Source organism: Saccostrea cucullata, unplaced genomic scaffold (genome assembly GCF_032062105.1).
Source record: "Saccostrea cucullata isolate Sc308-1 unplaced genomic scaffold, CSIRO_AGI_Scuc_v1 ctg3841, whole genome shotgun sequence".
Classification (NCBI taxonomy): domain Eukaryota; kingdom Metazoa; phylum Mollusca; class Bivalvia; order Ostreida; family Ostreidae; genus Saccostrea; species Saccostrea cuccullata.
The window spans coordinates 22,606-48,964 of NW_026931802.1; the positions used below are offsets into that span (position 1 = coordinate 22,606).

At 32.0% G+C, this 26,359-nt stretch overlaps 1 protein-coding gene across 1 annotated transcript; it reads right to left on the reverse strand.

Annotated features, from left to right (window-relative positions):
- Positions 1-912: 912 nt before the first annotated feature.
- LOC134233559 (neural cell adhesion molecule 1-B-like) lies at positions 913-23,369 on the reverse strand. The gene is made up of 9 exons (XM_062715527.1): positions 23,211-23,369; positions 20,915-21,154; positions 19,555-19,854; positions 18,665-18,946; positions 11,751-12,041; positions 10,437-10,721; positions 10,016-10,315; positions 3,666-3,788; positions 913-1,546 (listed from the first exon to the last, which is right to left on the reverse strand). The coding sequence occupies exons 1-9, from the start codon at positions 23,266-23,268 to the stop codon at positions 1,284-1,286; spliced, it is 2,142 nt and encodes a 713-aa protein (XP_062571511.1). The 5' UTR covers positions 23,269-23,369; the 3' UTR covers positions 913-1,283.
- Between the last annotated feature and the right edge of the window lie 2,990 nt (positions 23,370-26,359).

The window sequence follows — 26,359 nt, forward strand, 5'->3', positions numbered from 1 at the left end:
ATGGTTACCAAGAAGGGAAAATGTTCGATTTTTTTAACTTTATATCAATATTAAATCCTGTGTGCCAACTTCTTGCATCCACTTAGAGATTGGATGATAGTCAAAATTAAAAGTCAAGTTAGCTGTTAATAAATATCAATCATAAAACTTTTGGGAATCTACATTTAAGGGTACGTATCCAAGGAAACAAAATATTTTTCAGGTTTTCAAGCATATATTTTCTGTTTATTTCCATAGCAACGTTCTATTTAAAGAATCTAATCTGAATTTTTTGAAATGGGAAAATTTGGAGCACACCAATATCTTATAAAATTGATCATTAGTTATGAGGAAATGTGCCTTTTTTAAAAGATAGGATCATATTTAAACATACATAGTGTTACTTTGAAGGCTCTCTGGGGCATAAAAAGCTTGGCAACCATTGCCAACCAAAATGAAATATCATATTTTTTCTTGGTATGTGTTTCAAGGCTCTTTTTTCTATTATTTGGTAACATTTCATCCTATAATTGCTTTTCATTTTTACGAGTTTGACTTCATAATATTCAATGAATATTTTTTTTACTTTTGAATACTTTGTTACCATAGTAACGTATGTAATAGTTAATTTACCAAAGATGTTTATCATGCATTTGAGACATCTTACCTTCATCTTTTGGAAACAGTCATTAACAATTGTTTGCTTTGCCGCAAATGTTAACTATGGGGCTCTAAACATGTTAAAAAATGCCATTTTTCGAACTTTAAGACATGTTGCCATGGTAACTATAAAGCATAGCAACCAATTTTTGCCTGATTTTAGTTCAGGGTATCAATGCCTTTTATCATAGAGAATTTGGAAAAATTCTGAGACTATGCGTGCCACAGCTCCTATGTAAAAGTTCAAGTCATTACAGAGAATTGCTCTTAAAACGTAAAGAAAAAACACATAATTAACATAAAAGATATGGATTTTTATTTACAAAACTGTAACGCATTTACGTTTTCCTCTGATAATATCTGAACGTATAAAAAAGAAATTAAAAGAATTTCTCACTCAAAAATATAAAGTTGTTATCCGCTCAACAGTATTAAAATAGCACAAAGGGTATTGTAAAACATTTGTATTCATTCCATCCCCTCTTTTTTTATTCTGATAATTTTTTTTTTCAAACGAATCTTTTTTATAAGTTTAAGACAAATAGTGTCATACCTTGTCTTTCAAAATAAATTAAAATATTCCAATATACATTTTATGAAAAAATTGATAGTTCTTCATAAAAAAGGTCTCTTTATACGTCGGTTCACTGAACCTTAAGAGACGAATAAAGTCTACCTTGATCAGGCTTTACCGCTTCATATTGGTTATCCTGATGTCCACTGATATTCTGATAATCTGTCAGTGGTTGTATTTGTTCTGTGTTCTCTGTTACATCCTCGTATGTCTGATTGTTAGGACTTTGATCTTGTGCTTCTACAGTGACGTCATCAATGTCATCATATTCTTTGTTCTGGATTCTGAGATCGTGAGCTGGCTTAGGTTGTTGAATCGATCCTGTTCCAATACCTGTGAATTTCGGTAAAAAAAAGATGTGTTTGTGAAACACTGATGCCCCCGTAGGCAACATATTAACGATTAAACTTTTCTTAAATGAAAATTTAATGAAATGGTACCAAAAGTAGGGTATTCTTACTGGAAAACAATTATGAAATTTGAAAGTAAGCCAAATTTTTTTTTTCAATAAGTAGAAAAATCTTCAAGGTCAAAAGATCAATGTAATTTGGTACTGTAGATTGCTTAATTTTTGCGACACCTTATTTAAGCGAAATAGGCATTGGTTCTTGATAAGCGAGACAAAATGTTCATGAATTGTGGTTATTGCTCTATATAATCCTAAGGAATACTATTATACACTAGAATTAAATTTTCGTGAGCACACTGTCTTGCATAATTACGCTAAAATAAAAAGTGATTTACAGTATCAAATGAGAGGTCTTGCCACATAAAATACTTATGTAGAGCATGAAAGCCCTAGCCATATAAGTTCAGAAGTTATGGCGAAGGTTCTTTTTTTTTCAAAAGTAGCTCAAACTCCAAGGTCAAGGTTTAATTCATATAAGAATTAAATATGTAAAGTATGAAAGCCTTAACCCTTTAAAAGTTATGGTCAAGGTTTGCTTATTTAAAGTAGGTCAATCTCAAAGGTGAAGGTCAACGGGTCAAAATTCTTGGTATCCAAAGAAGGGCCTTCTATTAAGGATTACATATAAGAAGTATGAAAGCCCTATCCCTTACCGTTCCAAAGTTATGGCTATGGTTAAAGTTTTTTCACAAGTACAGAAATGTATAAGGTCAAGGTCAAAGGGTCAAGGTTGTGTGTATCCAATGAAAGGTCTTTTAACAAAGATTACATTTGTGAAGTACAAACGTCCTGGTATCTACTGTTCAAAAGATATGGCCAAAGTAATAGTTCAAAATTTTCATATAAAAGTGGGTCAAACTCCAAGGTCAAAAGGTCAAATCTGGTGGTACCCAAAGGAAGGTCTTGTCACAAGGAAGACACGTGTGAAGTATGAAAGTCATAACTCAACTAAATCAATAGTTATGGGCAAGGTAAAAGTTTTTGCGGACAAACAGACAAACAGAGATACAGAGAGACAGACAACGAGAAAGAGAGAGAGAGACAGACAGACAGACAGACAGACAGACGGACACAGCAAAAACTATATCCCCCGAAACTTCGTTTACGGGGGGCATAATAAGCTAAAGGTATTGTGCTCGCTAAATTATACCCCGCCTCCCATATGTACGGTAGATCCAGGTTTGTGCTCTGGGAGACCCAAATAAATAATTATCTGGACTTAACTATTGCAATGTGATTTTTTTAAATGCTTAAGTATTGGTTAATCTTATTTAATGGTATAGAAAGATCTGCGGATAAGATATGGGTACCCTTCAATATGAAAACATTTTACTATGAGAAACCCAAAAAATATGTCGGATAAAAAATAAATTTTGAATTGCATAATGGCACTATGCTCTAAAGATTCTGTGAAGCATTATTAATTAAGTTTCATTTAGAATTAAAAGAGGAGTTGTGAATCATACAAGAGTAACAGACAGGTGACGGACTTACAATCACCTAGACGGACAAACATACAGACAGACGGACATCACGGTCACAGTTTACCCTCCCACTTTTCAAGCGGAGGGAGGGAAAATAAGTAATTAAATATTCTTTTAAACAGAAGCATTGATAGTAAAAACGTTTCAGTGGTAAATAAAGAGACGTACGACCACTTCTATGACCTGACAATCTGGTTAGTTCAAGGCTTCATGACTTTAAAGAATTTGTAACAATTTCACAGTATACAAATTGAGTGATGTATGTTATTCTTCAAAACTTGTCCATTAAAAAACTAAGGTACACTTTTACAGGATTGGTCAATTCTCAAGATTTTTTATGTACTGTATTTAAAACTAAGTGTAAATGCATATTTGATTGGGTACTTTTATGTACAATGTGGCTGTTTATAAGTGTTTCATATTCAATTTTAGGCACAATCAACTACTAAATATTTCTTGACAAGCAATAAATCAATTTTTCCACGAGCATGCACAAAAGCTAGCACTAAGTACGAAAATTTCTTTACCAAAGCAAAATATTGAAAAAAAAAAGAATTACCTCGACGAAAAGTAAACTTATAAACTCCACAGCTCGTCAGCAACAAAACGAATAAACCAATGAGTACTCCAATAACCACCCAGGCCGTCTGAATAGAGGATTCTCTGGAAACTGCACTTACATCTGTAAAAATTTCATTTGTCATATTAGTGAAATATAATTTTTGGTAAATACACATGCATTTCTAAACAAGCTAACGTCACTTGAAAGACCTTCCATAATTTGATAAATAAAATTTCAGTGGCATTTACGCCATGAACCAGATCAAAAAGAGTTCAGAAATTTTATTCCTTAATGATTATTAGAATATGCAAGTGAGTTTAAGCTAAAAATGGATATTTCTATGCAAATGAGCTAATAAAATTCATAAATTGTATATTTTGAGTACAGAGAAAGATCAAATTAATTTTTTTATACATACTTAGTACCAACAGTTTATTAATGCAAGTGCACATTATGACGTCACATTATGACGTCATTGTTCTCCAATTCAAAGTAATAAATCACATCAACAAAATCACGTGGGCGTAAGGGCATATCCTATCTTATAATATAAACAATGTTTGATGTTAAGGAGAATATTCTTAAAATAAATAAAATTGCTGCACAAATCCTAAGCACTTTCAGTGAAATATACCCTGTTTAAACTTAAAGCAGCACGAATAGTAGCTAAACAATTGCAGTGTCGACATTTGTGCAGAAATATGTTAAATCCTTGGAATATCCTGTGTCTTTTTATACCTTGTTTCTGTTAAACAAAGTAAGGCTGAAGCGATTTTGTTTATGTTTATTATAAACTTATGTAGTAGATGTCGATGACATCATCATATGACGTCATAATGTGTACTGGCTATCGCATGTCGTGGGTACCAAAGAATGTATTTGAAAACAAGTCTTAAAAATCTCTGTGCGGTAGGTAGAGCAATTATGGAATTTAATTAGATATAATGCATAAAAACCTCCATTTGTAGCCTTAACTCACTTGCGTATTAGCCGACAAGCAGAACACAATTTCAAAAGAAAAAAATGAGACAGGAGCAAACACTTAAATTACTCCATGCTTCTAGATCAACCAAATACTATTCTATACAGTTCTTTTTTGTTGCCTTCATAGCAAATTATGTACCATGGAGAGCCTTGGGTCCCCCTTTCCCCCATTGTTTCTGCGGAGACTTGTACTCTTTGTCGAATATTGTAATGTTTTATTTCTTTTAATACTTAAACAAATGGTAAGATTATCAAATGTAAACAATCAAATGCAGTCATGGATGCTATAAAGCCCAGGTACAGTAATGAATGTTGAATGCATGTTACTGTATAAAAAAGACAGGTACAGTCGTAGATGTTGTCATTATATTGGTACAGCTATGGATTTTGAATGCATGTTACTGCATATACAAGACCGGTACCGTCGTAGATGTTGTTACTTTATCTATTGACTATGGTTATAAAATATTTAGAATTTTCACGAGGCACTGTCGTTGATATCAAAAATTAACACGAGGAATGCGGACTGTCCTGAATGTTGTCTATCAGGTGCATTGGTTCAGTCAGGGACATAGAATAAAGGGTGCATGCAGGAGAAATACGGTCGTGGAAGATTTTAATTTGACTTAGGTACCGTCATGAAGCAAATATGACATAATTTTACGTGACAGATAGAGTAAAGTTTGTGTATATTGGACACGATATTGATAATCAGAAATTGGGTAGAGTCACGGATGATTAATAACTTGTGTATACAAGACAGGTATAGAGCCACGGATGTTTTTTTTATATCTGAGACACAAGAACAGTAGTCGATTTTTTTAGTCGAATATTAATTCAGTCATAGATATAGAATAAAGAATAGGCCGTGGATGTTTTGAACAATGAAGAGTCCATGCAGGATGCAAAATGATTATTTTGTTCAATGTATTGTTTTATGGACTTTGATATTGAATATTATTATACTTCTGTTAAAATGTTTCCTATATAAAGTTCAGAAGGTAAAATAACTATCCTGTATAGTCAACGAATAGCAAAGCTATACCCCGGGGTATAGTTTTTGCTATCCACCCTCGGAAAAATTTCATGCAATTTTTGCCATAAATTTTGATTTCCAGCGATAAATTTTAAACTGATGATGTCATAATGACTTCAATAGCATTGTGACGTCATCAGGATTTCAGATTATTCTTGCAGAATAATCTTATTCCAAAAAAATTCAAACGTCAGAAATCATACTATACATCAGTATAATAAAACGCTTATCCACTGGGTGTGAGTGGGATAACTCTTTTATCTAACCCTTGACAGGAACTATTCCCCTCGGGCAAGACCTCGGGGAATAGTTCTCTGTCGCGGGTTTGATAAAAGAGCTATCCCACTTACACCCAGTGGATAAGTGTATACTGTTCGGTATCTCCATATCCTTCTTCATACAAGAAAAGTACAGTTATTGATGTTTTTAATCTGGCGAATACAGTCGTGGTTGTAAAATAAAATATGTCTTCAGAACAGGAATAGTCAAATATGGAACGCCAACACTGCCTTATAGCATACAACTATGCATTTATTATGTCAATTTATCATTACGTGATGTGAACATATCTTTACGTTATGTCAATTTTTTATGAGATTACGTAAAAATATCTTTACATCATGTCAATGCTGCATTACATGAAGTAAATACATCCTTTCATTATATCAGCACTTCATAACTAGAAGTCGAAAATTCATTATGTAAAGTGATTATGTGTTTACATTGTGTTAAAACTTTATTACGTGAAATGAATGTTTCTTTACATCATTTCATTTCTTTAATATGTGAGGTCAAAATTGCATTACGTCAAGTGAATTGTGTTTTATAATTAAACTTATCATTACATGAAGTCAAAAATCCATTCCTTTTTGAAAGTGTATATTTCTATTATATCAAAGCATTATTACATGATATGGGATTTTCTTTATTTTAGGTCGGGAGCATCATGATGTGAGATGAACTCACCTTACCTTTATGTCAGTGCTTTATTACGTGGTGTAAAAAGTGTACGACATTATGTGAACATTTCTCTATATTACATCAACACTTTATCACATTATGTCAAAACTCAATTCCGTGATGTGGATATATAATTACGTTATGTCAACTCTTTCTTATGTGATCTAAAATATCTTTATATTGTGTTAACTCTTTATCATGTTGATTCCAAAAGTGCATTACCTGATGTAAAAATACATTTACATTATCTCAAAGCTGTATATCTGGTATAAAATGAATGTTGACGACCGTGTTTTTATGACTGGTAAGAGGTCGGGGGGGGGGGGGGGGTCCTTATTGATTAGGAAGAATTATACAGGCACAAAATATCAGCCCCCCTCTTTTCCCAGACATAACTTTACAATAGAAAATGTAATGTTCATTGAAAGCACAGCCCCACACCCACTTTTTGTTGAAGTATAGTCCACTGAGGGTAATGTAGTATATCTGACAAAAAAATTAGGACTGATCGAAGTTGGACCCCCCTCCCCGAAATAGGATTTTCGGGCTTGGAGTGGACAATTTTTTTTTCGCTTCTCACGTTTTTTCGGGCGAATATTTTTTTCTGGCTGACCCCCCCCCCCTCCTCCTCTTTCGAAAAAGATGATACGTCACTAGAATTAGTAAATTTTTTTTTCAACCATTCCAGGGCCAGAATTCTATTACAAAAATCTACCAATCCCTCATCTAAATCAATTAAATATGCCTTAGTAAGCATGCATGGACACATATCAGTAGCGGATATGAGAATCTTGAACAAAAAAAAATTGCCCAAGCCCGAAGGGGGGCGGTTTATGGTTGGAGACAAAGGGGGAAAGCGGAGAAGCTCTCAGGGTTTATAGTTTTATAAAAAAAAAATAGTATTTTTTTTCAACCATTCCAGGGCCAGAATTCTATTACAAAAATCTACCAATCCTTCATCTAAATCAATTGAATATGCCTTAGTAAACATGCATGGACACATATCAGTAGCGGATTCGAGAATCTTGAACAGAAAAATTGTCCAAGCCTGAAGGGGGACGGTTTATGGTTGGAGACCAAGGGGGAAGCGGAGAAACTCTCAGGCTTTATAGTTTCATAAAAAAAATTCAGCTAAACTTAATGTGAAACTAATGCAATGTCCTCACAAAGTAAAACCAATAAATTTATTAATTGTATGTACATGTAGATTTTGGTCACTAAAGGTGGTAGGGCGGGATTTCCCCCTCCCCTCAACCCACCAGTGCACGTGTGCTATACGATGTGTTTACACTTTTAAAAAAAAGGAAAGTTCAAGACTGATAAAATAAAATTATGACAATGTTCTTAGTAAGATCAGAAGTTTAAGACTTTTATCCAAAAAAAAAAAAACCAAAAAAAAAAACCAAAAAAAAAAAAAAAAAATTGCTGCACGACTCATAATTGATTTATTTAACTATCAGATAAAAGTAAACGCCATTGAATTTCGACGTGACTTTAATTCACAGACGCAATGTTAAGGCTTTGCACGTTTTAAGATTGTCAATCCTTTGTCGCTTAAAATTTTTATTTAAAGATGCCATTCCCAAATCGCTGAGATTTCTTCTACGACAATTTTCTCTCCCGCCAATTTTAGTGCTTGCGGAACTCGGAAAATACGTTATGCTCATATAAAGGCCGAGGATACCCGTGTTCGCATAACGTAATAGTGAATCGACATAATGTAGTAGTGTGAGTTAATATCATAAAGAATTGACATAATATAATGATAGGTTAACACGATGTAATTGTTGTTTAATTAAATGTCATGAACAGTAAACATAACGAAATGCAAGAATGTGTAAATGTCATAAAGTGTTGACATAATGTAAAGGAAGGTTTACACGATGCAACAGTAGTGTGGGATAATATCATAAAGAATTGACACAATATAATGGAAGATTGACACAATGCAGTAGTAGTGTGGGTTAATGTCATAAAGAGTTCACATAATATAATGGAAGGTTGACACAACGCAATAGTAGTGTGAGTAAATGTCATAAAGAGTTGACATAATGAAATGGAAGGCTGACACAATGCAATAATAATAGTGTGAGTAAATGTCGTAAAGAGTTGACATAATGGAACGGAAGGTTGACACGATGTTATATAAGTGTGAGTAAATCTCATATAGAGTTGACTTTATGTAAAGGAAAGTTCACACAATGCAATAGTAGTGTGAGTAAATATCATAGAGAGTTGATATAATGTAATGGAAGGTTGACACAATGCAGTAGTAGTGTGGGTTAATGTCAAAAAGAGTTGACATAATATAATGGAAGGTTGACACAATAAAATAATAGTGGGAGTAAATGTCATAAAGAGCTGACATAATGAAACCGAAGGTTGACACAATGTAAAAGTAGTGTGAGTAAATGTCATAAAGAGTTGACATAATGTAAAGGAAAGTTCACACAATGCCATAGTAGTGTGAGTAAATATCATAAAGAGTTGACATAATGTAAATGAAGGTTCACACAATGCTATAGTAGTATGGGTTAATATCATGTAGAGTTGACATAATGTAATAGAAGGTTGACACAATGTAATAGTTGTGTGAGTAAATGTCACAAAGAGTTGACATAATGAAATGGAAGGTTGACGCAGTGCAATTGTTGTGTTCTGCTATAAGGCAGTGACGGCGTTCCATAGTCAAAGCTGTTGTTAATCTTGTGCGGGTACAACCATGATTGTAAAAATTTATTGTCGTGGCTGTTGTCAACCAGGAGCAGGTAAAATCATTGCTTTAAAATAAGTGCATACATGCCAGATTAAAACTCACCTCTTCGAACAAAGCTTATGAGGATTGTGAATGTTGTATTTTGAGTAATTTTTAGAATATACAAATACTGAAGTGGTTAAAAGGTCTTTAAGGCATTTTTTTTTTTGGTTTTACTCGTAAGTACAGGTTCCTTAATTTTTTTTTACATTTCAATAGATGTAATTTTTTAAGCCATTTCTGCGCCATATACAGTTCACTTGAAATGGTTTTAGGTCTTTTAATATGCATTATGTTAGATAAACCATATTTTATATGCAAAAATGCATATGTGTTTTAAGTAGTTTTTTTCTCCAATCGTATGCATATGTGTATTTTAATGTTAAAGGCATTAGAGAGTCTACATAATAATATGCAACACAAACTCTGTTTTGTATTGTATTTTATTGCAAGGGTTTTTCTTACAATACATTAAATGCTTTACACGTCATGATAGGAATGGAATATTATTTTTAAATCCTATATATAGCAGTAGGAACAAACTATTGATGAAATTTTATAAATTGTTATAATGTTTTTAACAAAATGTTAAGATTCTTTTTTAAATCCTACCTTTGGCGTGAATTGTTATATCAGCGAAGGCTTTTCCTTTGTATTTCAGCGAATAGGTTCCGAATGATCTCTGATCAGGAACAGGAATGGAGCTGTTGATCCAGTGTTTGTAGACAACGTTATCTCTTTGTGAAACATCAATTGAAATTGACGCAAAAGTGGGTCCTAACCAAACGAACCCTGATGTAGATGTTAGGGGATTCGCAACAACTGGTAAACTTACAACAACTTTAACATCCGGGCCACTTCTTGATTCATAGATGTTTTTCACCAAAGTACCTTCATCGAGGCGAGGTTCACCTGCAATTCCATAAAGAACATTGCTAATGGTTTAACACTACGAAAACATCAAAGCATTAATGACAATGGATACTCAATAATTATTATCAGACTTCAATATTCTGTTACAATGTATACGTACAGAGAACGTTAATACTGAAGGACTGATTCCTTCTCCCAAACTCCGTCGATTGTCCGACACATTCGAAAGTACCCGTGTCAGAGCACTGGGCCCATCTGATCAATGTGTAGTTTAGCCAATGATTTACATTCTGTATATAGATCTGGTTCCCAGTGAGTTTGCGTAAGGTGATTTCTGGAATAGGATTTCCATAGACAAAACACGACAGGAAAACTTGATTTGATTCATTAATGGTTAATGCATCGCTGGGTTTACCATTAATATATAACCTCGGGTCCAATAAATCTGATTTTTAAAAAAAAAATTAAATAAATATCAAGTCATCGCATAAAAACTAAGAATCAGTTGTAAACTTACCTTTTTTCAAAAATTAATACGTTCAAGACAGTGTTAAGTTTTAAAGAAAGTTTTCTATTAAACAACCTCAACATGACGATACGTTTTTTGAGTTATTATTATTTAGTATTATATTTTTTGTAGGTTGAGAGTTTCAAATGCACATACGTACACTAAATACAAAGTGAATTTACTAATTCTTTTAAAGGCATTCAAACAATTTCAGTTTTTACACATCAAATTTGTAATCATACGTGGCAGTTATATTGTAAAAGCGAAATACTGCAAGTTTAATTTAGATTATAGACGATGCTTCAAGGGTCATTGTCACACAGTTGCAGAAGTTTTAAAATAGACGCTATACATACGTATATCATGATTTCAACAATCTAGTGCGTGTATTGCATGGATCAGATATTATTTGCTTTTAAGCTTTAAAGTAGATAGTTTTACAGTTTCCGGATGTGCATTTTTTTCATATATCAGGTAAAATGAAGAATCAAATAAAACATTATTTGTATCTTAAGGTTAAAATTGTTTGATTCTGAAAAGCGTTATAATATTTTTTTTTCTAATTTCATGGGAAATAAAAGAAAAGATGAAAGTAACGATAGGGATTTGGTTTTAAGTTGTATTTTTCACAATGCATTAACGTTCCCTTTTTAAAAAAAAATGTTTGCATATCCCACTTACATTGAATGTTTATCTTAATATTGGATACAGAGCGACCTTCAATTCCGTTAACTAAACATCGAATCCATGTCAAATTTGTTCTGTTTGCTGTTTGTTTTGCTAAATTAATCCATGTTATGCCAATGGATATAGCGTCTCTAAAACCCCTTCAGTATGACAAATGGTTACCGCAGCATATACAGTAAAACAATGCTTTAAAACACGCTTACATTAAATGTTAAGATTAATGATGTTTTTTTTTCATTGTAGCAGTTATTTTGAGACGATGCTCTGAAACAGTCTTACATTGAATGTTCAGCTTGATGCTTGATGATGTTTTGCCGTCAGTGCCGCTCACTATACATCGAATTGATGCCATACTAGTTCTATTCGCTGTTTGCTCTTGTACAGTAACTGAAGACGTCAAAATGGATGTAGCGTCTCTGAAACTCCCTAACGGATGTTTATATTTCCACTGCATGGCACAAGGTGGGTTACAATCAGAAGAACATGTGTATGGACCAAATGTTTCCCCGTCGTGAATATTTAGACCGTCATAAGGCGGCTGAGGATTTATTATTACATTTCCTGGACCATCTGTGAAGAGAAGAAAATGAGTTTTCCATAATATTTTGTGTAAATTTTGGAAATCTTACATTTTCGATTGGTTAAATTCAAGGAGGTTGTTAGTCAGACATCAGATTAACATAGTAAAAAAAGTCAATTTCAGCTATCAAGGTAAAGGACAGACGAGACGTTCCCAAATAATATATATATTTTTCAAGAGTTTGTCTTTGAAGTATTGCTACTTAAACATGTTTACCTACAAAAGTTTGAAGTACCTTACCAGGTATTTCTGCAAGATACCAGGGGTAGTTTTTCTTATGTATTCCTTTTGGGATGAAAAATAATTTTCCAATTTCAAATGCTTAAGGTAGGCCCGTACTTTCAAACTTTTCTGACCCTAACCCAAACTGATCATTTTTTTTACTTGAATACCTTAAATAACTCATGAACTAACTAAAACAAACATAAAAGACATATATTTGCAGGTTAATTTCCATACAACATGTCTCAGAGTACATACCTCTAAAAATTCAACATCCAAAATTAAACATAAAGAAGTATGATATCAAATTTTATGTAGCTAGGCACCTAATCACATAAAATTTATATTAAAACTTAAGGAAAAAAACATTCATTTGCGAGGAGAATATGAGAATATTTTAAATCTTTCCGGGAAAACATTAACAAATTAATGTTGAATCTGTCCACGTCTATAAGAATAAAATCTTTTAATATCTTTATTTTTAATAATTCTCAAAATTTGAATTGTTTACATGCCATTTTTTCTTAAAAATTAGTAAGAATTATATCTAAGGTTATCAAAAACACAATTTTTTATTGACCAGAATAATTTAACAAAACAGCCCTTTGAACACGTAGACTCCCATATTTGGAATATCGAATTTTTCAATTATTTTTTACAAAATTTATAACGGAAGTAAAATTTAAAATGATGATATTGGCCTGAAATCTATTAAAATAGATCCCAAGTTAGTTTGTTTAAAAAAAATATAAGAAGGGTTTAGCTTAATAAATGCAATTAAGAATTTTGTGTCTGTGTATGTACTAAAAGCATATAAATCCCATGGACTAAGTGTTAAGTGTTAATTTCCATAAATAGTATATATTAAATGCTTTGTATTCAAATTGACACTATAATTATTAAATATTTTACTCATGAAATTATTACAAAAAATGTGATAATCAGAATTTTATATTGGTGTGTAAAATTAAAACCGGATCTGTAAAAGTATGGACCTTCCTTAAGTGTTTGGATTTTTTAAAGACGTTTAGAAACTGGTTCAGAAACTTAAAATTTTGAATATTTTTCATACTTTACGAAGATATACAAACCATATTTTGAGGAAAGTCGACGTCTTGTCTGACCTTAAATCAAGGGTTTACGGATATTTATAGTGTATCATTCCAAACACCTTCGAGCCAAAAAAAAATTCCATGCACCCTTTATCTTACCTTGATAAAGAATCTTTATCCTATTAAATCAAATAGATTTTTTTGTAGACCCAAGGCTAATAAGTGGTATTTCAAACTTTCGATAACATTTGTTATGTAATACAATGCATTATGATGTCATATTATCATATTGCTTTTAGTCTGGTCCTGATTTTAAAAAAAGAGGGCTAGAAATAACTTCTAACGGCAAATAATTATTATTTGGTCCAGCATTGTTTTTTAACCTATTTCGAGTATGCTGAATCCAAAAAAATATACTGGCCTTCATGAAAATGGCATTAAAGAGGTCAAAATGGCGATTCAAAATGGCGGACACTAAATTTTTCTAATTTTTTCTTAATGTCGTTCAAAAAGGAGAAATAATGTGTGAATATCTCACTGAGTGTAATACAAGTATAAAAATGATAATAGAGTGCAAATATTATTAATTTTACTCAGAAAATTTAGTCGTCTCTACACTTAATTCGAATTTTCTCTGATTTTTTGGTCTATTGTTTCTATATTCCTCTTTGTTCAGGATTTTACATTTGCAAATATCCATACACTGCATATTTGTATTTTCCCCTCTACATCTCACCATTCTACAATTGAATGATAGTGCAGCAATAAGTTAAAAGTCAAAATGGCGATTCAAAATGGCGGATATTCATCCTTTTCTTCAAATTATTTAATTCTTAATGTCGTATACATACGAGAAAGGATTTGTGAATTTTTACTGAATGTTGTACAACTATGTAAAATAACAAAAGAACACTTATTTGATCACTTTAAATCGGAAAATTTAGTCGTTAAATTTGAAATGTGTTAATTAGCTAAAAATGGCAATTCAAATGACGTCTTATACACTCGAATTTCGTAAAATACCCTAACTGCTTAATTTTGGTTCGTTTTGCAGAAAATAAACTACAGTTTGTTTTTTTATTCATGAAATGATGTTCAATTACGCAATGAAAGTTGGAGGATATTTTTATTAATGACTTAAGATTTTTATAATACGGATTTTTTTTATTAATTACTTCTATTGTTAAGATAAATTTTTGACGACAATACCGAAGACATTTTACCTTTTACCTGTCTCACCATGCTTCTCCATAATAATATCATACAATAATTGCTGTTTTGAGGACAATATGTAAATAAAGCTACCCCAAGAGCAGTATCCCCCGAGCACTAAGGCGAGTGAACATTCAGTTGTCGGAAATTCTTGATCTATTTTAGTCCAGTTTAGAAAAAAAAATAAATGCCTATGTTCATGTGGAAGGTCTAGTACTACATAACTTCGTATGATTTTTAAAATAATTGACCACGACCACTAGTAATTGTTACATCATATAAATCTGAATATATCATAATGTTCAAATATAAACATATTTATAAAGAATTATCAGTATAATATACGTATTTTTACCATAAATTTTCTTGATTGTCCAGCTCTGATTCTGTGTCCCTTCATTTGCATTTTGTTATTCTCAGTCATAAATTCAACTGCATTCTCTCCAATCACGAGGAATCTGCAGGCGCTCTTAAATTGCATAATTTTTCAACTTTTCTCACCAAAATATGCACACAATGTGATTTCAGATGATCAACTTTGAGAATTTTCTTGCTAATAGAATGACCTTTCTACCCTAAAAGACAACAAATCTATACGAAGTCACAAAATAAAGAGCTATAAGTCTTGAACATCAGAGATTTTTTATACCCCCGCTTGAAAAGCGGGAGGGTATAGAGTAATCGGTACAAGGTGTATGTCCGTCCGTCCGTCTGTTACGCTTTTGGGTACCCATCTCTTATCCGTAACTCCTTTCGTACCACTGAATGAAATTTGATGAAACTTTCACAGAATCTTTATTACATATTGCAATTGTGACCTCCTATTTTACTTCTTGATCCGATAAACATTTAGGGTTTCCCATAGCAAAACATGGACACTGTCATTATATTCATATGGGAGACCGGGGTTCCATTTAGTTAGCTAATTGCTCACAGTACCTCTAGTTCATTTTGCATATGGTTTTGGAAAACAAAGTAGACTTTTAACATTTGAACGTAAATGTGTTGTTCCTTGAGTGTTGGTTGATTGATTGTAAATTGTTTAACGCCAAGTCGGCAATTTTTCTGCCATATTTCGGCGGACTGTCAGTTTAAATAATCGGTTTTTGCAGGATTTTTATTTTTTCTTACGGTCCACATTGAGCTTAATTACTCTTTTTCGAGCTCCAGAGATACCATCTTTTACTTGACAAGGGGGTTATCATCTATGACACGGTGCACCATTTTACTTGAGTGTTGAGAACACCAAAATTCCGATGACAGGCTGAAACATATAGCAAATAAAGCTGGAATAGAAGATGTTAGGGGATAATAAGTTCTTATAAGTGCTAAAAAGCTAGAACAAAGTGTTCAGTGAAATCGGACAAGAATTTATTCAATTATATTTGTTGGTGTGCCGAGGGCTGTTGAGGTAGAAGTGCGAGTTTATAATGACAGGATTCGGGAGTGATTTTAGGTAGACGGGGACTCAAAAGCTTTAGAACACGTACGGTCAAATACGAAGGGGGAAATTTGGGAACTTTTAAGACAAGTTTGATTTAACTTCTAGTATTTCCAGAAAAAAATAAATCTTTTCAAGTTTTTTTTGTTCATATTTAATGGAATAATCAATATACTATATAAATATATATATAAAAAAAACAACTGTAATTCATTTTCTGCAAAACGAACCAGAATTAAGCAGTTTCTATGAAATTCGAGTGTATCAGACGTCATTTTGAATCGCCATTTTGAGCTAATTAACACTATTCAAATCTACACGTCTAAATTTTCCGATTTAAAGTGATCAAATAAGTTTTCTGTTGACATTGTACATAGTTGTACTACGCTCAGTGAGATATTTACATTTTATTTTCCTATGAAAACAACATTAGGAAATAATTTAAAATTTTAAAAAAGGTGAATATCGGCCATTTTGAATCGCCAGTTTGACTTTTAACTTACAGCTGCGCCATCATTCATTTGTAGAATATTGAGATGCAGAGGAAAAAACGAAAATCTGCAGTGTATGGATATTTGCAAATATAAATTCCTGAACAAAGAAGAATATAGAAACAATAGACCAAACAATCAGAGAAAATTCGAATTAAGTGTAGAAACGACTAAATTTTCTGAGTTAAACTAATATTCTACCACGGTTATTGAAAACTTCAAAGGAAGCCGCCTGGACATTATTCTCCAATAGACCACGAACGTCATCAGAAAATTATCAGATCAGAAACACGTATCAAATCTGAACAATTTAAATGCATGTTTGGCTGTAGCATAAAATACTTGATTAGACCGCATCGATGTGTCGTCTTTTGAAGTATAAACACTGTAAATTGCATCAACTTGCTGATGAATGTCGGTTTTTATAGCTAAGCGGGGCTATTCCACGGACCTCCCTACACATTAAACAACGTGATTTTAGCAGTAAAACAAGAACACGATTTTGTTTTTGTATATTCATTTTAACTGATCAATACATATTACGAACAAATTTGTAATTAAACAAGACTATTTTTAATGCAACGAAAGCTCAAACCATCTGCATTCCATATATAGGTAAGTCAACAAAATTTCTCTCTGGTGTTAAATAGAACAACGTAATCGGGACATGGTGGCCTAATTCGTTTCTCTATAGAGGGAACAATCGGCCTTATTTATCGTCCTTGGTAGAATAGAAATAAAGTCCTTGTTGTCGTGAATGATGCAGAATAACCTCCTCGGTCTCGAAATGTTGTTTGAAATATAAAAGCCTCGGCTAACGCCTCGGCTTTTATATTTCAAACAACATTTCTCGACCTCGGAGGTTATTCTGCAACATTCACGAAAACGCGGACTTTATTTCTTAAATAACTGCACTCTATTATCATTTTTATACTTGTATTACACTCAGTGAGATATTCACACATTATTTCTCCTTTTTGAACGATATTTAGGGAAAATTAGAAAAATTGGATGTCCGCCATTTTGTATCACCATTTTGACCTCTTTAACGCCATTTTCATGAAAGCCAACACATTTTTTCGGATTCAGCATACTCGAAATAGGTCAAAAAACTATGTTGGACCAAATAATAATTATTTGCCGTTAGAAATATTGTTTTCTATAAATCGGACTAGACTATTTTTGATAGAAAGAAATATATGAGGAAACATACTCTTCAAATTTGAACGAGTTATGACCTTCACGTTAGCTCAGTCTGTAGCTAGATTAACAATATCACGATTACGACTGACCTAAATCTATAAAATATTGCTTCCAACGTTCCAAAAGCAGCTAAACTGGCGTGTTGAACAACTATCTGAATGAATGGATAAAGTTTAGATGTAGTGAGTCGCGGAGTAACGAGTTTATCCGTACGTCGCAGTTATCAATCGAAATGTGAAACACAAGGATCGGTCCCTCGGATGAGTCCGTATTATCAAGTTCCCGAGTCGCTGGTACAAAAACACCTTTCACTGCTCAACTGCCTTGATTGCCATGCATAGGTTAAAATTTGTGGTTCTCAACCGGAGGGTGGTTGCATCTGTTTTCGAGAGGGAATTTAAACAATAAACAAAATAATGTTGTTGAAGACGCCATTCATCATATTAAATCCAATGCCCTGCAGAACAGCTTTCATTTTTTTTTTTTTAAAAAAAACTTACTTGCATTTGCTCAAATGGATGTAAGACCTGCTTGTTACTCCAACTGTAAGCTTTTCTTCAATTATTATTATCAATTTCATTTTATGCAGTTTATTTCACGGAATTTCATGGAGTAGAAGCAGAATTGAATATTTAAGGATTACCGATTTTTTTAAATGAAGATTCAACGCAAGTCATGCATGTACTCGTTGCAATAACTGGCTTTGTCGCGTCGAGAAGAGTGTAATGAGTCCGCAAGTTTCATGTAAAGATATATAAGAATGATCAAGTATTAAAAGAATATTTATGAAATTTTTCTTAGCCAAATGATTATTATCAGTTTAAAATATCATATCTAAAAATCAAAATTATATCTGACGGTTCATTTGTTGACCCTAAGCCTACTCAAATCAATCACTTTTTACCTAGAGAAGCAGATAAATGTAATTCAAATTATCACATTTTTTTAAAATATGATAGTGTGCGTAAATTAAAACCTACCAAGATACTCACATAGAGGGTTAATCTGAATTTCTTCACTTCTTTCTGATTCTAGTGTTTCCTTTGCCTGACAGCTGTATTTGTTGTATTTAACCTCCTTAGACACAATAAAGCTGTAGGTCTCTCTAACCTCTCTATCAAGCCTTGTGTTGCTGACAAACCATGAATACGTTAATGGCTGAAACTTCTTGTAATAGGACGGAGCAGACGTAGATCTACTTTCACATTTCAGATAGGCAAATTCTCCGACTTGAATATTCAGATTCCCAGTTATTTGTGCCTTCACTGGTTTTCCTGAATTAAAAAAAAAATAATTTAAAGAATTTTTAACATGCAATTGTAATACAATGTATACATTCTACATTAAAATTAAATCCTTTTTTAAATAAAATCATCGTCAGTGCTTCTAAAGCGTAAATCTTGAAACTGGGTTCGGACACTCTCTACCACTGGTTTACATCAGATAGAGTTTATCTTGAATACACACTGTATAAGTTATTTTCACTTACCTATGTATCTCACTTTAATCCTTCCATTTAATGTTGATCGAAAAGTACAATGTATACAAAATCTGTTATCCTAACAGCAAAGTCATGATGAGTTATAGTTGTATAATATATTCTTGAATTTAATTTTGTTCAATGTATTACACAAGGTGGTAAGGAGGGACAAAAGCGTAGTCCCCCACTTTGACATTAACTATTCCTATTATTATTGGTTTCACTAGCTTAACTATATGAATTTTAGTACATTCAATGCATTTAGCATTACATTCATAAAAAATGCATTGTGATATACAAGAGCAACTTTTCCATTGTAAACAAGTATAAATAAATTGCTGTACAAAGTTGACATTAGATAGCTTTCAATCTGGTAAATATAAAAAAAATCACAGAATTTACCGAAAACAATAAGAACCACGCCTTCACTTTCTAACGCGTCTGTCTCTGTTGCACCTCCTACGTAATATCCGGCATCCTGCACTGCTAATTTTTTCACCTCAAACTGTATATTTGAAGAATTTAGGGGACGGGTGTGATAAATATACTTTTCACTTGACGGGTCACTGTCCCCTATCATCATAATCGTTGATACTGAATCATTATATACATGAAAAATGAGGTATCGTCCAGATCTAGGGAAATAAACTGCAGTCCATGAAATGTTTCTTGATTCACCCTCCTTAGATTCTACTGTTTTGACTAAAAAGGAATCAGGAAAAGAAATAACGCTATTCTAAAAAAAAACTTGTTACCGTAAAAGAGTGTTGTCGGCTAAACATCTACTATTGACTATTATTATGGAAAAGAAAAAAAATCAGACCTAGACATATATATCGCACTTTTTAAAAAAAAATTTAAATCGTTTGTCTCCTATTATTCCAGCTATTTTATGTTATTTTCAGTTGAATTATTTACTTCTTTGCTATTGTTGTGTTTGACTTGCTTTCTAAGCTTCTTACTTGAAAGAATAACACAGAAACATGATTATATGTATTTATATTTCTTAAAGATACCTTTTTGTATAATACTGCTATATAGTTTAGAATCAATTAAATTTATTTTATCTAAATGAAAGGAATAGAATGTTTAATGTCTTTAACGTTGTCCAAATAAGAAAATTATTCCTTTAAAATAAAAATGAAATATTCATATGAAGTGTCATTTATATATGAAAGAGAAAATTCTGTATAGTTAACTCTGTCGTTACAGAAATACAGGAATGGTTGAATAAAATTGAACAGCGCGAGTTAATATAAAATCAAACACAAAAACAGACTACATTTCATCAAAAACAAGACATCACAACAAATGCAATGCATTTATTCATGATTGCTCATTATTATTATTATTTTTTTTTATTTGTTTGTTTGATTATTGAAGCAAATGTTATCATGTAGCATTTTGACTTCAATATAGCATATAATTGATGCTTGATTTAAATGAACTAAATAAATTGTAAAGGAGAAGGACAAGCTCTGCTTAATATCAAATACTCATTTCACAAATTAAACAGAATTTAAGAGCCAATTATTGTCAAATACACTCAGTCTCACGTGTGTAGAATGTGGCAGCTATGTCTTGGATTTTAGTGAAACACTCTGTATTGAAATTATTTTGACCACTTAATTTGACAGGCACATGATTAAACCATCTAACTATTTTTTTTCAATGTGCAGAAAATGGAAAATTTTTATTTGTTTTGCCTTGTTTTTAAACTCACACTTTCATATTGAATATTTTCACTTTAAAATAAACTTACCGTTGAATGTTCGGTTGTATTCCACATAATTTTGAGATATGTACAACTCCCGTACTTTGATCGTTACAGTTTTGTATAGCGTAACATCTTTCACAGTGTACTGATCATCATAAACCGATATCCAATCACTGGACTGAGAATCCTTAATGATGGTTATATCATTGCGGGTTGTTAAAATATTGCTCCATGTAAATATCAGATTTCCATTCATAAATTTGGTGAATATTTTAAAAGATTGACCTGAAATGAATAAAATATATGTGAATTTAGTTCCTGAAATATTTGGGTTTTTCTCTTTATCTTGGGGACAAATAAAAGCAAAAATGTATATATAGTTGCTTAATATCTTAATACTGAAATTTACCTAAGCTTATTCAAACTATTGTCTTTTGTTGCATTTTAAATGCATGTTTCTTTGAATAAGATATGGAGATGAGGAACAGTAACCAAGCTCCAAAGTCCATTGATACAGTACAAGGAAGAAGAGTAAACATGGACATCCTAAAACGTAAGAGGTGGGATCAGGTGATATGGTGAAATATTTAAGCATTTTATGCCGATCGATCACACCAACCACGTGTTCTATGGTTTAATCGAGAAACTGTAAAAATAAATGCCTTACAATACTTGTATGTAAGATAAATATTATATATCATAGATTTTTTTTTGCTGGATAATGGGATTCTTTTGTCTCACCCAAATTATTACGCTACTGTCACATAATTGTCGACGGTAAACTGTACAAGCATGCATTTAACCCTCACCATCCGGCGATAAACCCCACAGGCAACTGTCAAATCGTTATTCTTTTGTGGAAAACATTGGCCAAATCTTGAAATTCCGTATATTTTATGTCCACGACACATACTAACGATGACGTTGAAGCTGTATTAAACGAATAGCTGGACATCAAGGTCTGGTGTTTTCTCAAGCATTAAGGACAGATGATACGAACAATTTTTTTTCTTTGAAAAAGATTTAAGATCATGTCACAAGTTTAGAAATGTGGATGGTTCTTAGAATTTTGTTCTCCTAAGAACTGGAATATGAAAAAGACTTTGAAAATATTAGTAATATTTCAATGAAAAAACAAATATAGACAAATCACATTCAGTGAAGGTCTACAGGTGAAAAGAATTTTCAGAATATGTTAACATGGTGCTAAAAGAGTAATATAAACTTAAGAAAAATATACCAAGCCAGGTGAATTTTATTAGGAAAAGCTAAATGGTAAAAATCAGCCTATGTGATATTGCTAATTTTTTGTCATTTTGATCCTCCTCTTAAAATTCACCTGGCTTGGTATATTTTTCTAAAGTTTATATTACACATTTAGCGCACAGATAACATATTCTGAAATTTATTTCACCTGTAAACCTTTACTGAATGTGATTTTATATTTGATTTTTAATTGAAATATTACTAATATTTTCCAAGTCTATTTCATTTTCCAGGTCTTTGGAGAAAATATTCTAGACATTTTATAGAACATGAAATGTTAAAGGCACAATTCATTCCAAACTGTACCACCTTCTTTTACAAATACTGCAATATACTTTCATGCTCAAATTATAATATATAATTAGTCATAAGTATATTGTACATTATATGTAAAGAAGAAACACTAAATTCAACGGTCTTGTTTCCGGATGGGGGCATCTCGAATGTCAAAATGTATGAATTTCTCTATTTTATAGAGGACTACAAAATGATAGATGACATTCTGATGATCCCTTCTGTAGATTTTCATTTTTATCAAAACGTCAAAAACACACATTTACGACGTCAATTTACCTAATAAATAACAAAAAATCCATTTCAAAATCAGTTATATAAAATTTTTTATTAAATTTGTCAACTTTTGATTGTTTAATTTTGTTAAATTTTATAACATATTGAAGAAAATTGGTTTTAAACAATGAATATGCTTCATTCTACTAATGACAGTCAATAAACTATATGGACTTTTTATTCATAAGTCTCTTTTCAGAGAAAAAAAAATCCTCTACTTATCTCCGCATAAAAGGCAAGCATTTTGTGTAAAAGTATCCTTTTTTAACACTATGGAAACCCCTTACTGTGACTCATCGTTGCTCTTTAGATAAAATAACGCGTACCAGTTGGAAAAGGGAAGTAATTGTAAAAGTCATGCAGTATCTATTACCTATTCTATAAGTATATAATCCACTTCTACATGACTTCACAACACAGCCTTAAACATACATATTTTGTACATAGCCATAAATTAATTTTTCGTCTACAAATAAATTGATTTAAAACAAGTAATATTTCTAACCTTGGAGAGAACATAAAATTAGAAATAACCACAGGCCCAGGGGGTTGACTTCAATCATCTTCAGTTTGTGGAAGAGGGCAATTTTACTCTTCTTCAAATTTATGTGAACAACATCCTTTGCGATGCACTGATAAACCAATTTACTCTAACTCTCTTGTTTTGATCTAAACTCTTAGTGTATATACCAGGAAATAAAATACTGAAATTATGAATTTGGGAATAAAAATAGAAACTATAAACACACAGCTCAACTCACTTTTTAAACTCACATTTTTTTAGGGGAAAAAATTAAGGTCACATTGTTATAATGCAAAGTTGTATAACGTGACAACAAAATAGGTTTTAAAAATGATTCATAACCTAATTTTGATCATATTTAATAAGTTTAAACATAATTCACACATAATAATTTGTAGGATATTTATATACTCTTGGATGATATATTATGAGAGTTTCCAAATGGTTTTTTCCATGTTTCTCTTCAAATTCAACCGTCTTTGTATCCGGTCATTTTAAAGCTTACTTTTGCCTCGTCATAATACAGAAACAGTGCAGTTTACTTAACTTCTGTATTTTATTTACATTAATATTACACTAAGGCGCACTGATTTCCATGTTAAAAAGGTGGCATTTTTGCAGATATTTACTTCCTGAAATCTAGCATCCTGAAAGATACCTTTCAACGCATATTTTCAAAGTTTCAGGCCATAAATGAAAAAAAAAATAATAATTTTTCCAATATTTACAATTTACTATGTTGAAAGATAAACAAAACTTTAATATCCTATCTTTCACTTGATTTATTTAAACAGAAAAGTGTAGAAAATGCGCCAGGTACCTAGAAAAATACTCATCTGTAAGAAGTCAATGTCAACATTTTATCCAGATTATTAAAGAAAAGATCGATTAATAAATAATTGTTCAATACCTATGACATAATCATAAACATTTAACATCATACAATTTATAAACAAATTCCCTTTTAGAACATTGAGTTTCAAAACTTAAGATAATGATTTTGGAAATGCACCTTTAACATGAAATATTTAAAAATAAAGATTTATGTCTCGTACTGAAAATCGATAATCTCGGTTTTATTTAGAAAAATGGATTTAATTTGTGCGATAAAACTATTGTGTGTTTAAAAAAAGTGAGTTGAGCTGAATTGTGAATTTATATCCCTTTTTTGATTAAATCTTGTTATTACATTCCTACTTTTGCTTTAAGTAGTACATACTTCTGTTTTAAAAGAAGTTATTAAATTAGATTTAAGATGGGTAAAAACACATACTGAACACACTTAAAACAAAAAAGCAGCTTTGTGGATCTTTTGTGTATTTTTTAATTGTTAATCAAATACGTGAAAATAATAAGGAACTTAAAATATGCAAACAATACAAATTGCTGTAAACATGGCATAACACAGAGACCTTTCGGACTTTCTGAAGTAAAACTAGTACAAGAAGAGAGAATTAGCTTATCATGTCCATACCATTTGTTTTAAGGGTCATACTCCTGTGAGTCAAAGAATAATCTTGCAAATATCACAGTACACTAACTTTAGTAAAATCTCTTAACTACCAAGAAATGACGTCATGCTGTATGTGTAGCATATTATTGATTGATTGCTATTGTTTAACGGCGAGTCGGCAGTATTTCAGTTTTGGTAGCAAAGATGACAAGGCACTGTTAACTTGATCTGCCATGACGGGATAGTGTAAATGCGTTTGTATTGCTATCATACATGGCATGTAAAAACTTATAGTTTACCTTAAAAATTTGGGGGGTGGATTGCTGTTTAAAATGCACTGTACTTATTTAACCATTAAAATGACTGTATGGCGCATCTCTTAAAAGGCTTTTAAAAATTTTCCAGTAGGATATCGAATTTTTTTACCACTATGAATGAAAACACTTTTATAAACTTTTAACAAGTTTCAGAAGTAAATAATTCTGAAATTTTATTAAAATTGATATTTATTTATGGCCCATAAATACATACATCGTAACGGTTTATTTTTTATAAATAAAACAGCATAAGAGGGGGAACCGGGAGGAATGCTACATTGAAAAAGTCAACCAAAAAGGAAAAAAACTTTCCTAAGGGAAAAAATTGTTTGAAAATTAATATGACACGAGGTCTCGGGGATACCAGCGGGGCTCCGAAGGTTTTACTATACAGGATTGTTGATACAAGCTATCTTTTTTCGTATATTTGTGTCTTTTAGAGAGAAAAATAAATGTTAACTCAGCATTTAAATACCTTTTATGACATTTAAAAATTATTGCCATTTGGATCAAATTTAATGGAATGAAAAAATATTTTTTTTACATTTTGCCCATGGCGGGTTTTCCCTTCCCCCACCCTATACCCCAAGACACAAAACGTACTTAATTCTGTGAAATCCGTCTAAGGAGACTACAATGTTAACGATTTTTAATCTATCGAAAATTAAAGATATTTTGATTTTGAGAATTGCTTTCACCTTATAATATTTACATTTAGAATGCACTGGTTTAAAGGTAGTCGCGGTTAAGGAAAATCACGTGCGTGGCGGGATAGATGTCGAGACAGACGCTGGGCCTGAGCGCTGATTGGCAAATCAAGATTATGCATATATAAAGCAAAACTGTCAGATTTTTCAGAAGATGATATAATTTTAAACACTACACGATTCACCGAGTATGCACTTGTGATTTTAGTATGCATGTGGTACAGGTAAACAGATATAAGTTGTACAACCCTTGATTTTCTGGCAATTCTAATTACGTTAATTATTTTCCCCCAAAAACGGAGTTTGGGAACATATTGTTTTTACTCGGTTTCTTATTATTATTAAGGTCTTCCGTCTCCAACGGAAGACCTTCTATGATTCTGTTGTTTCTTTTCCACTATTATTTTTTTTTTTTCTTACCACTTTGTGCAGGCAATTTCTCGAGAACGCCTCGATAGTTTTTCATGAAACTTTCAGCAGTAATAGGAAACTACTTGAACTTTATGCATTTTTTTTTATTTTGCCGTCGTCACTTCCGGTCGCGAGATATAGCCATTTTTCTGTTTTTAAAGTGTCATTTTGTCCGAAGTGTTCTCAAAACGATTGGAGATTGGGTCCTGAAACTTTCAGGGATGATGTTTATGACTCCTAGAT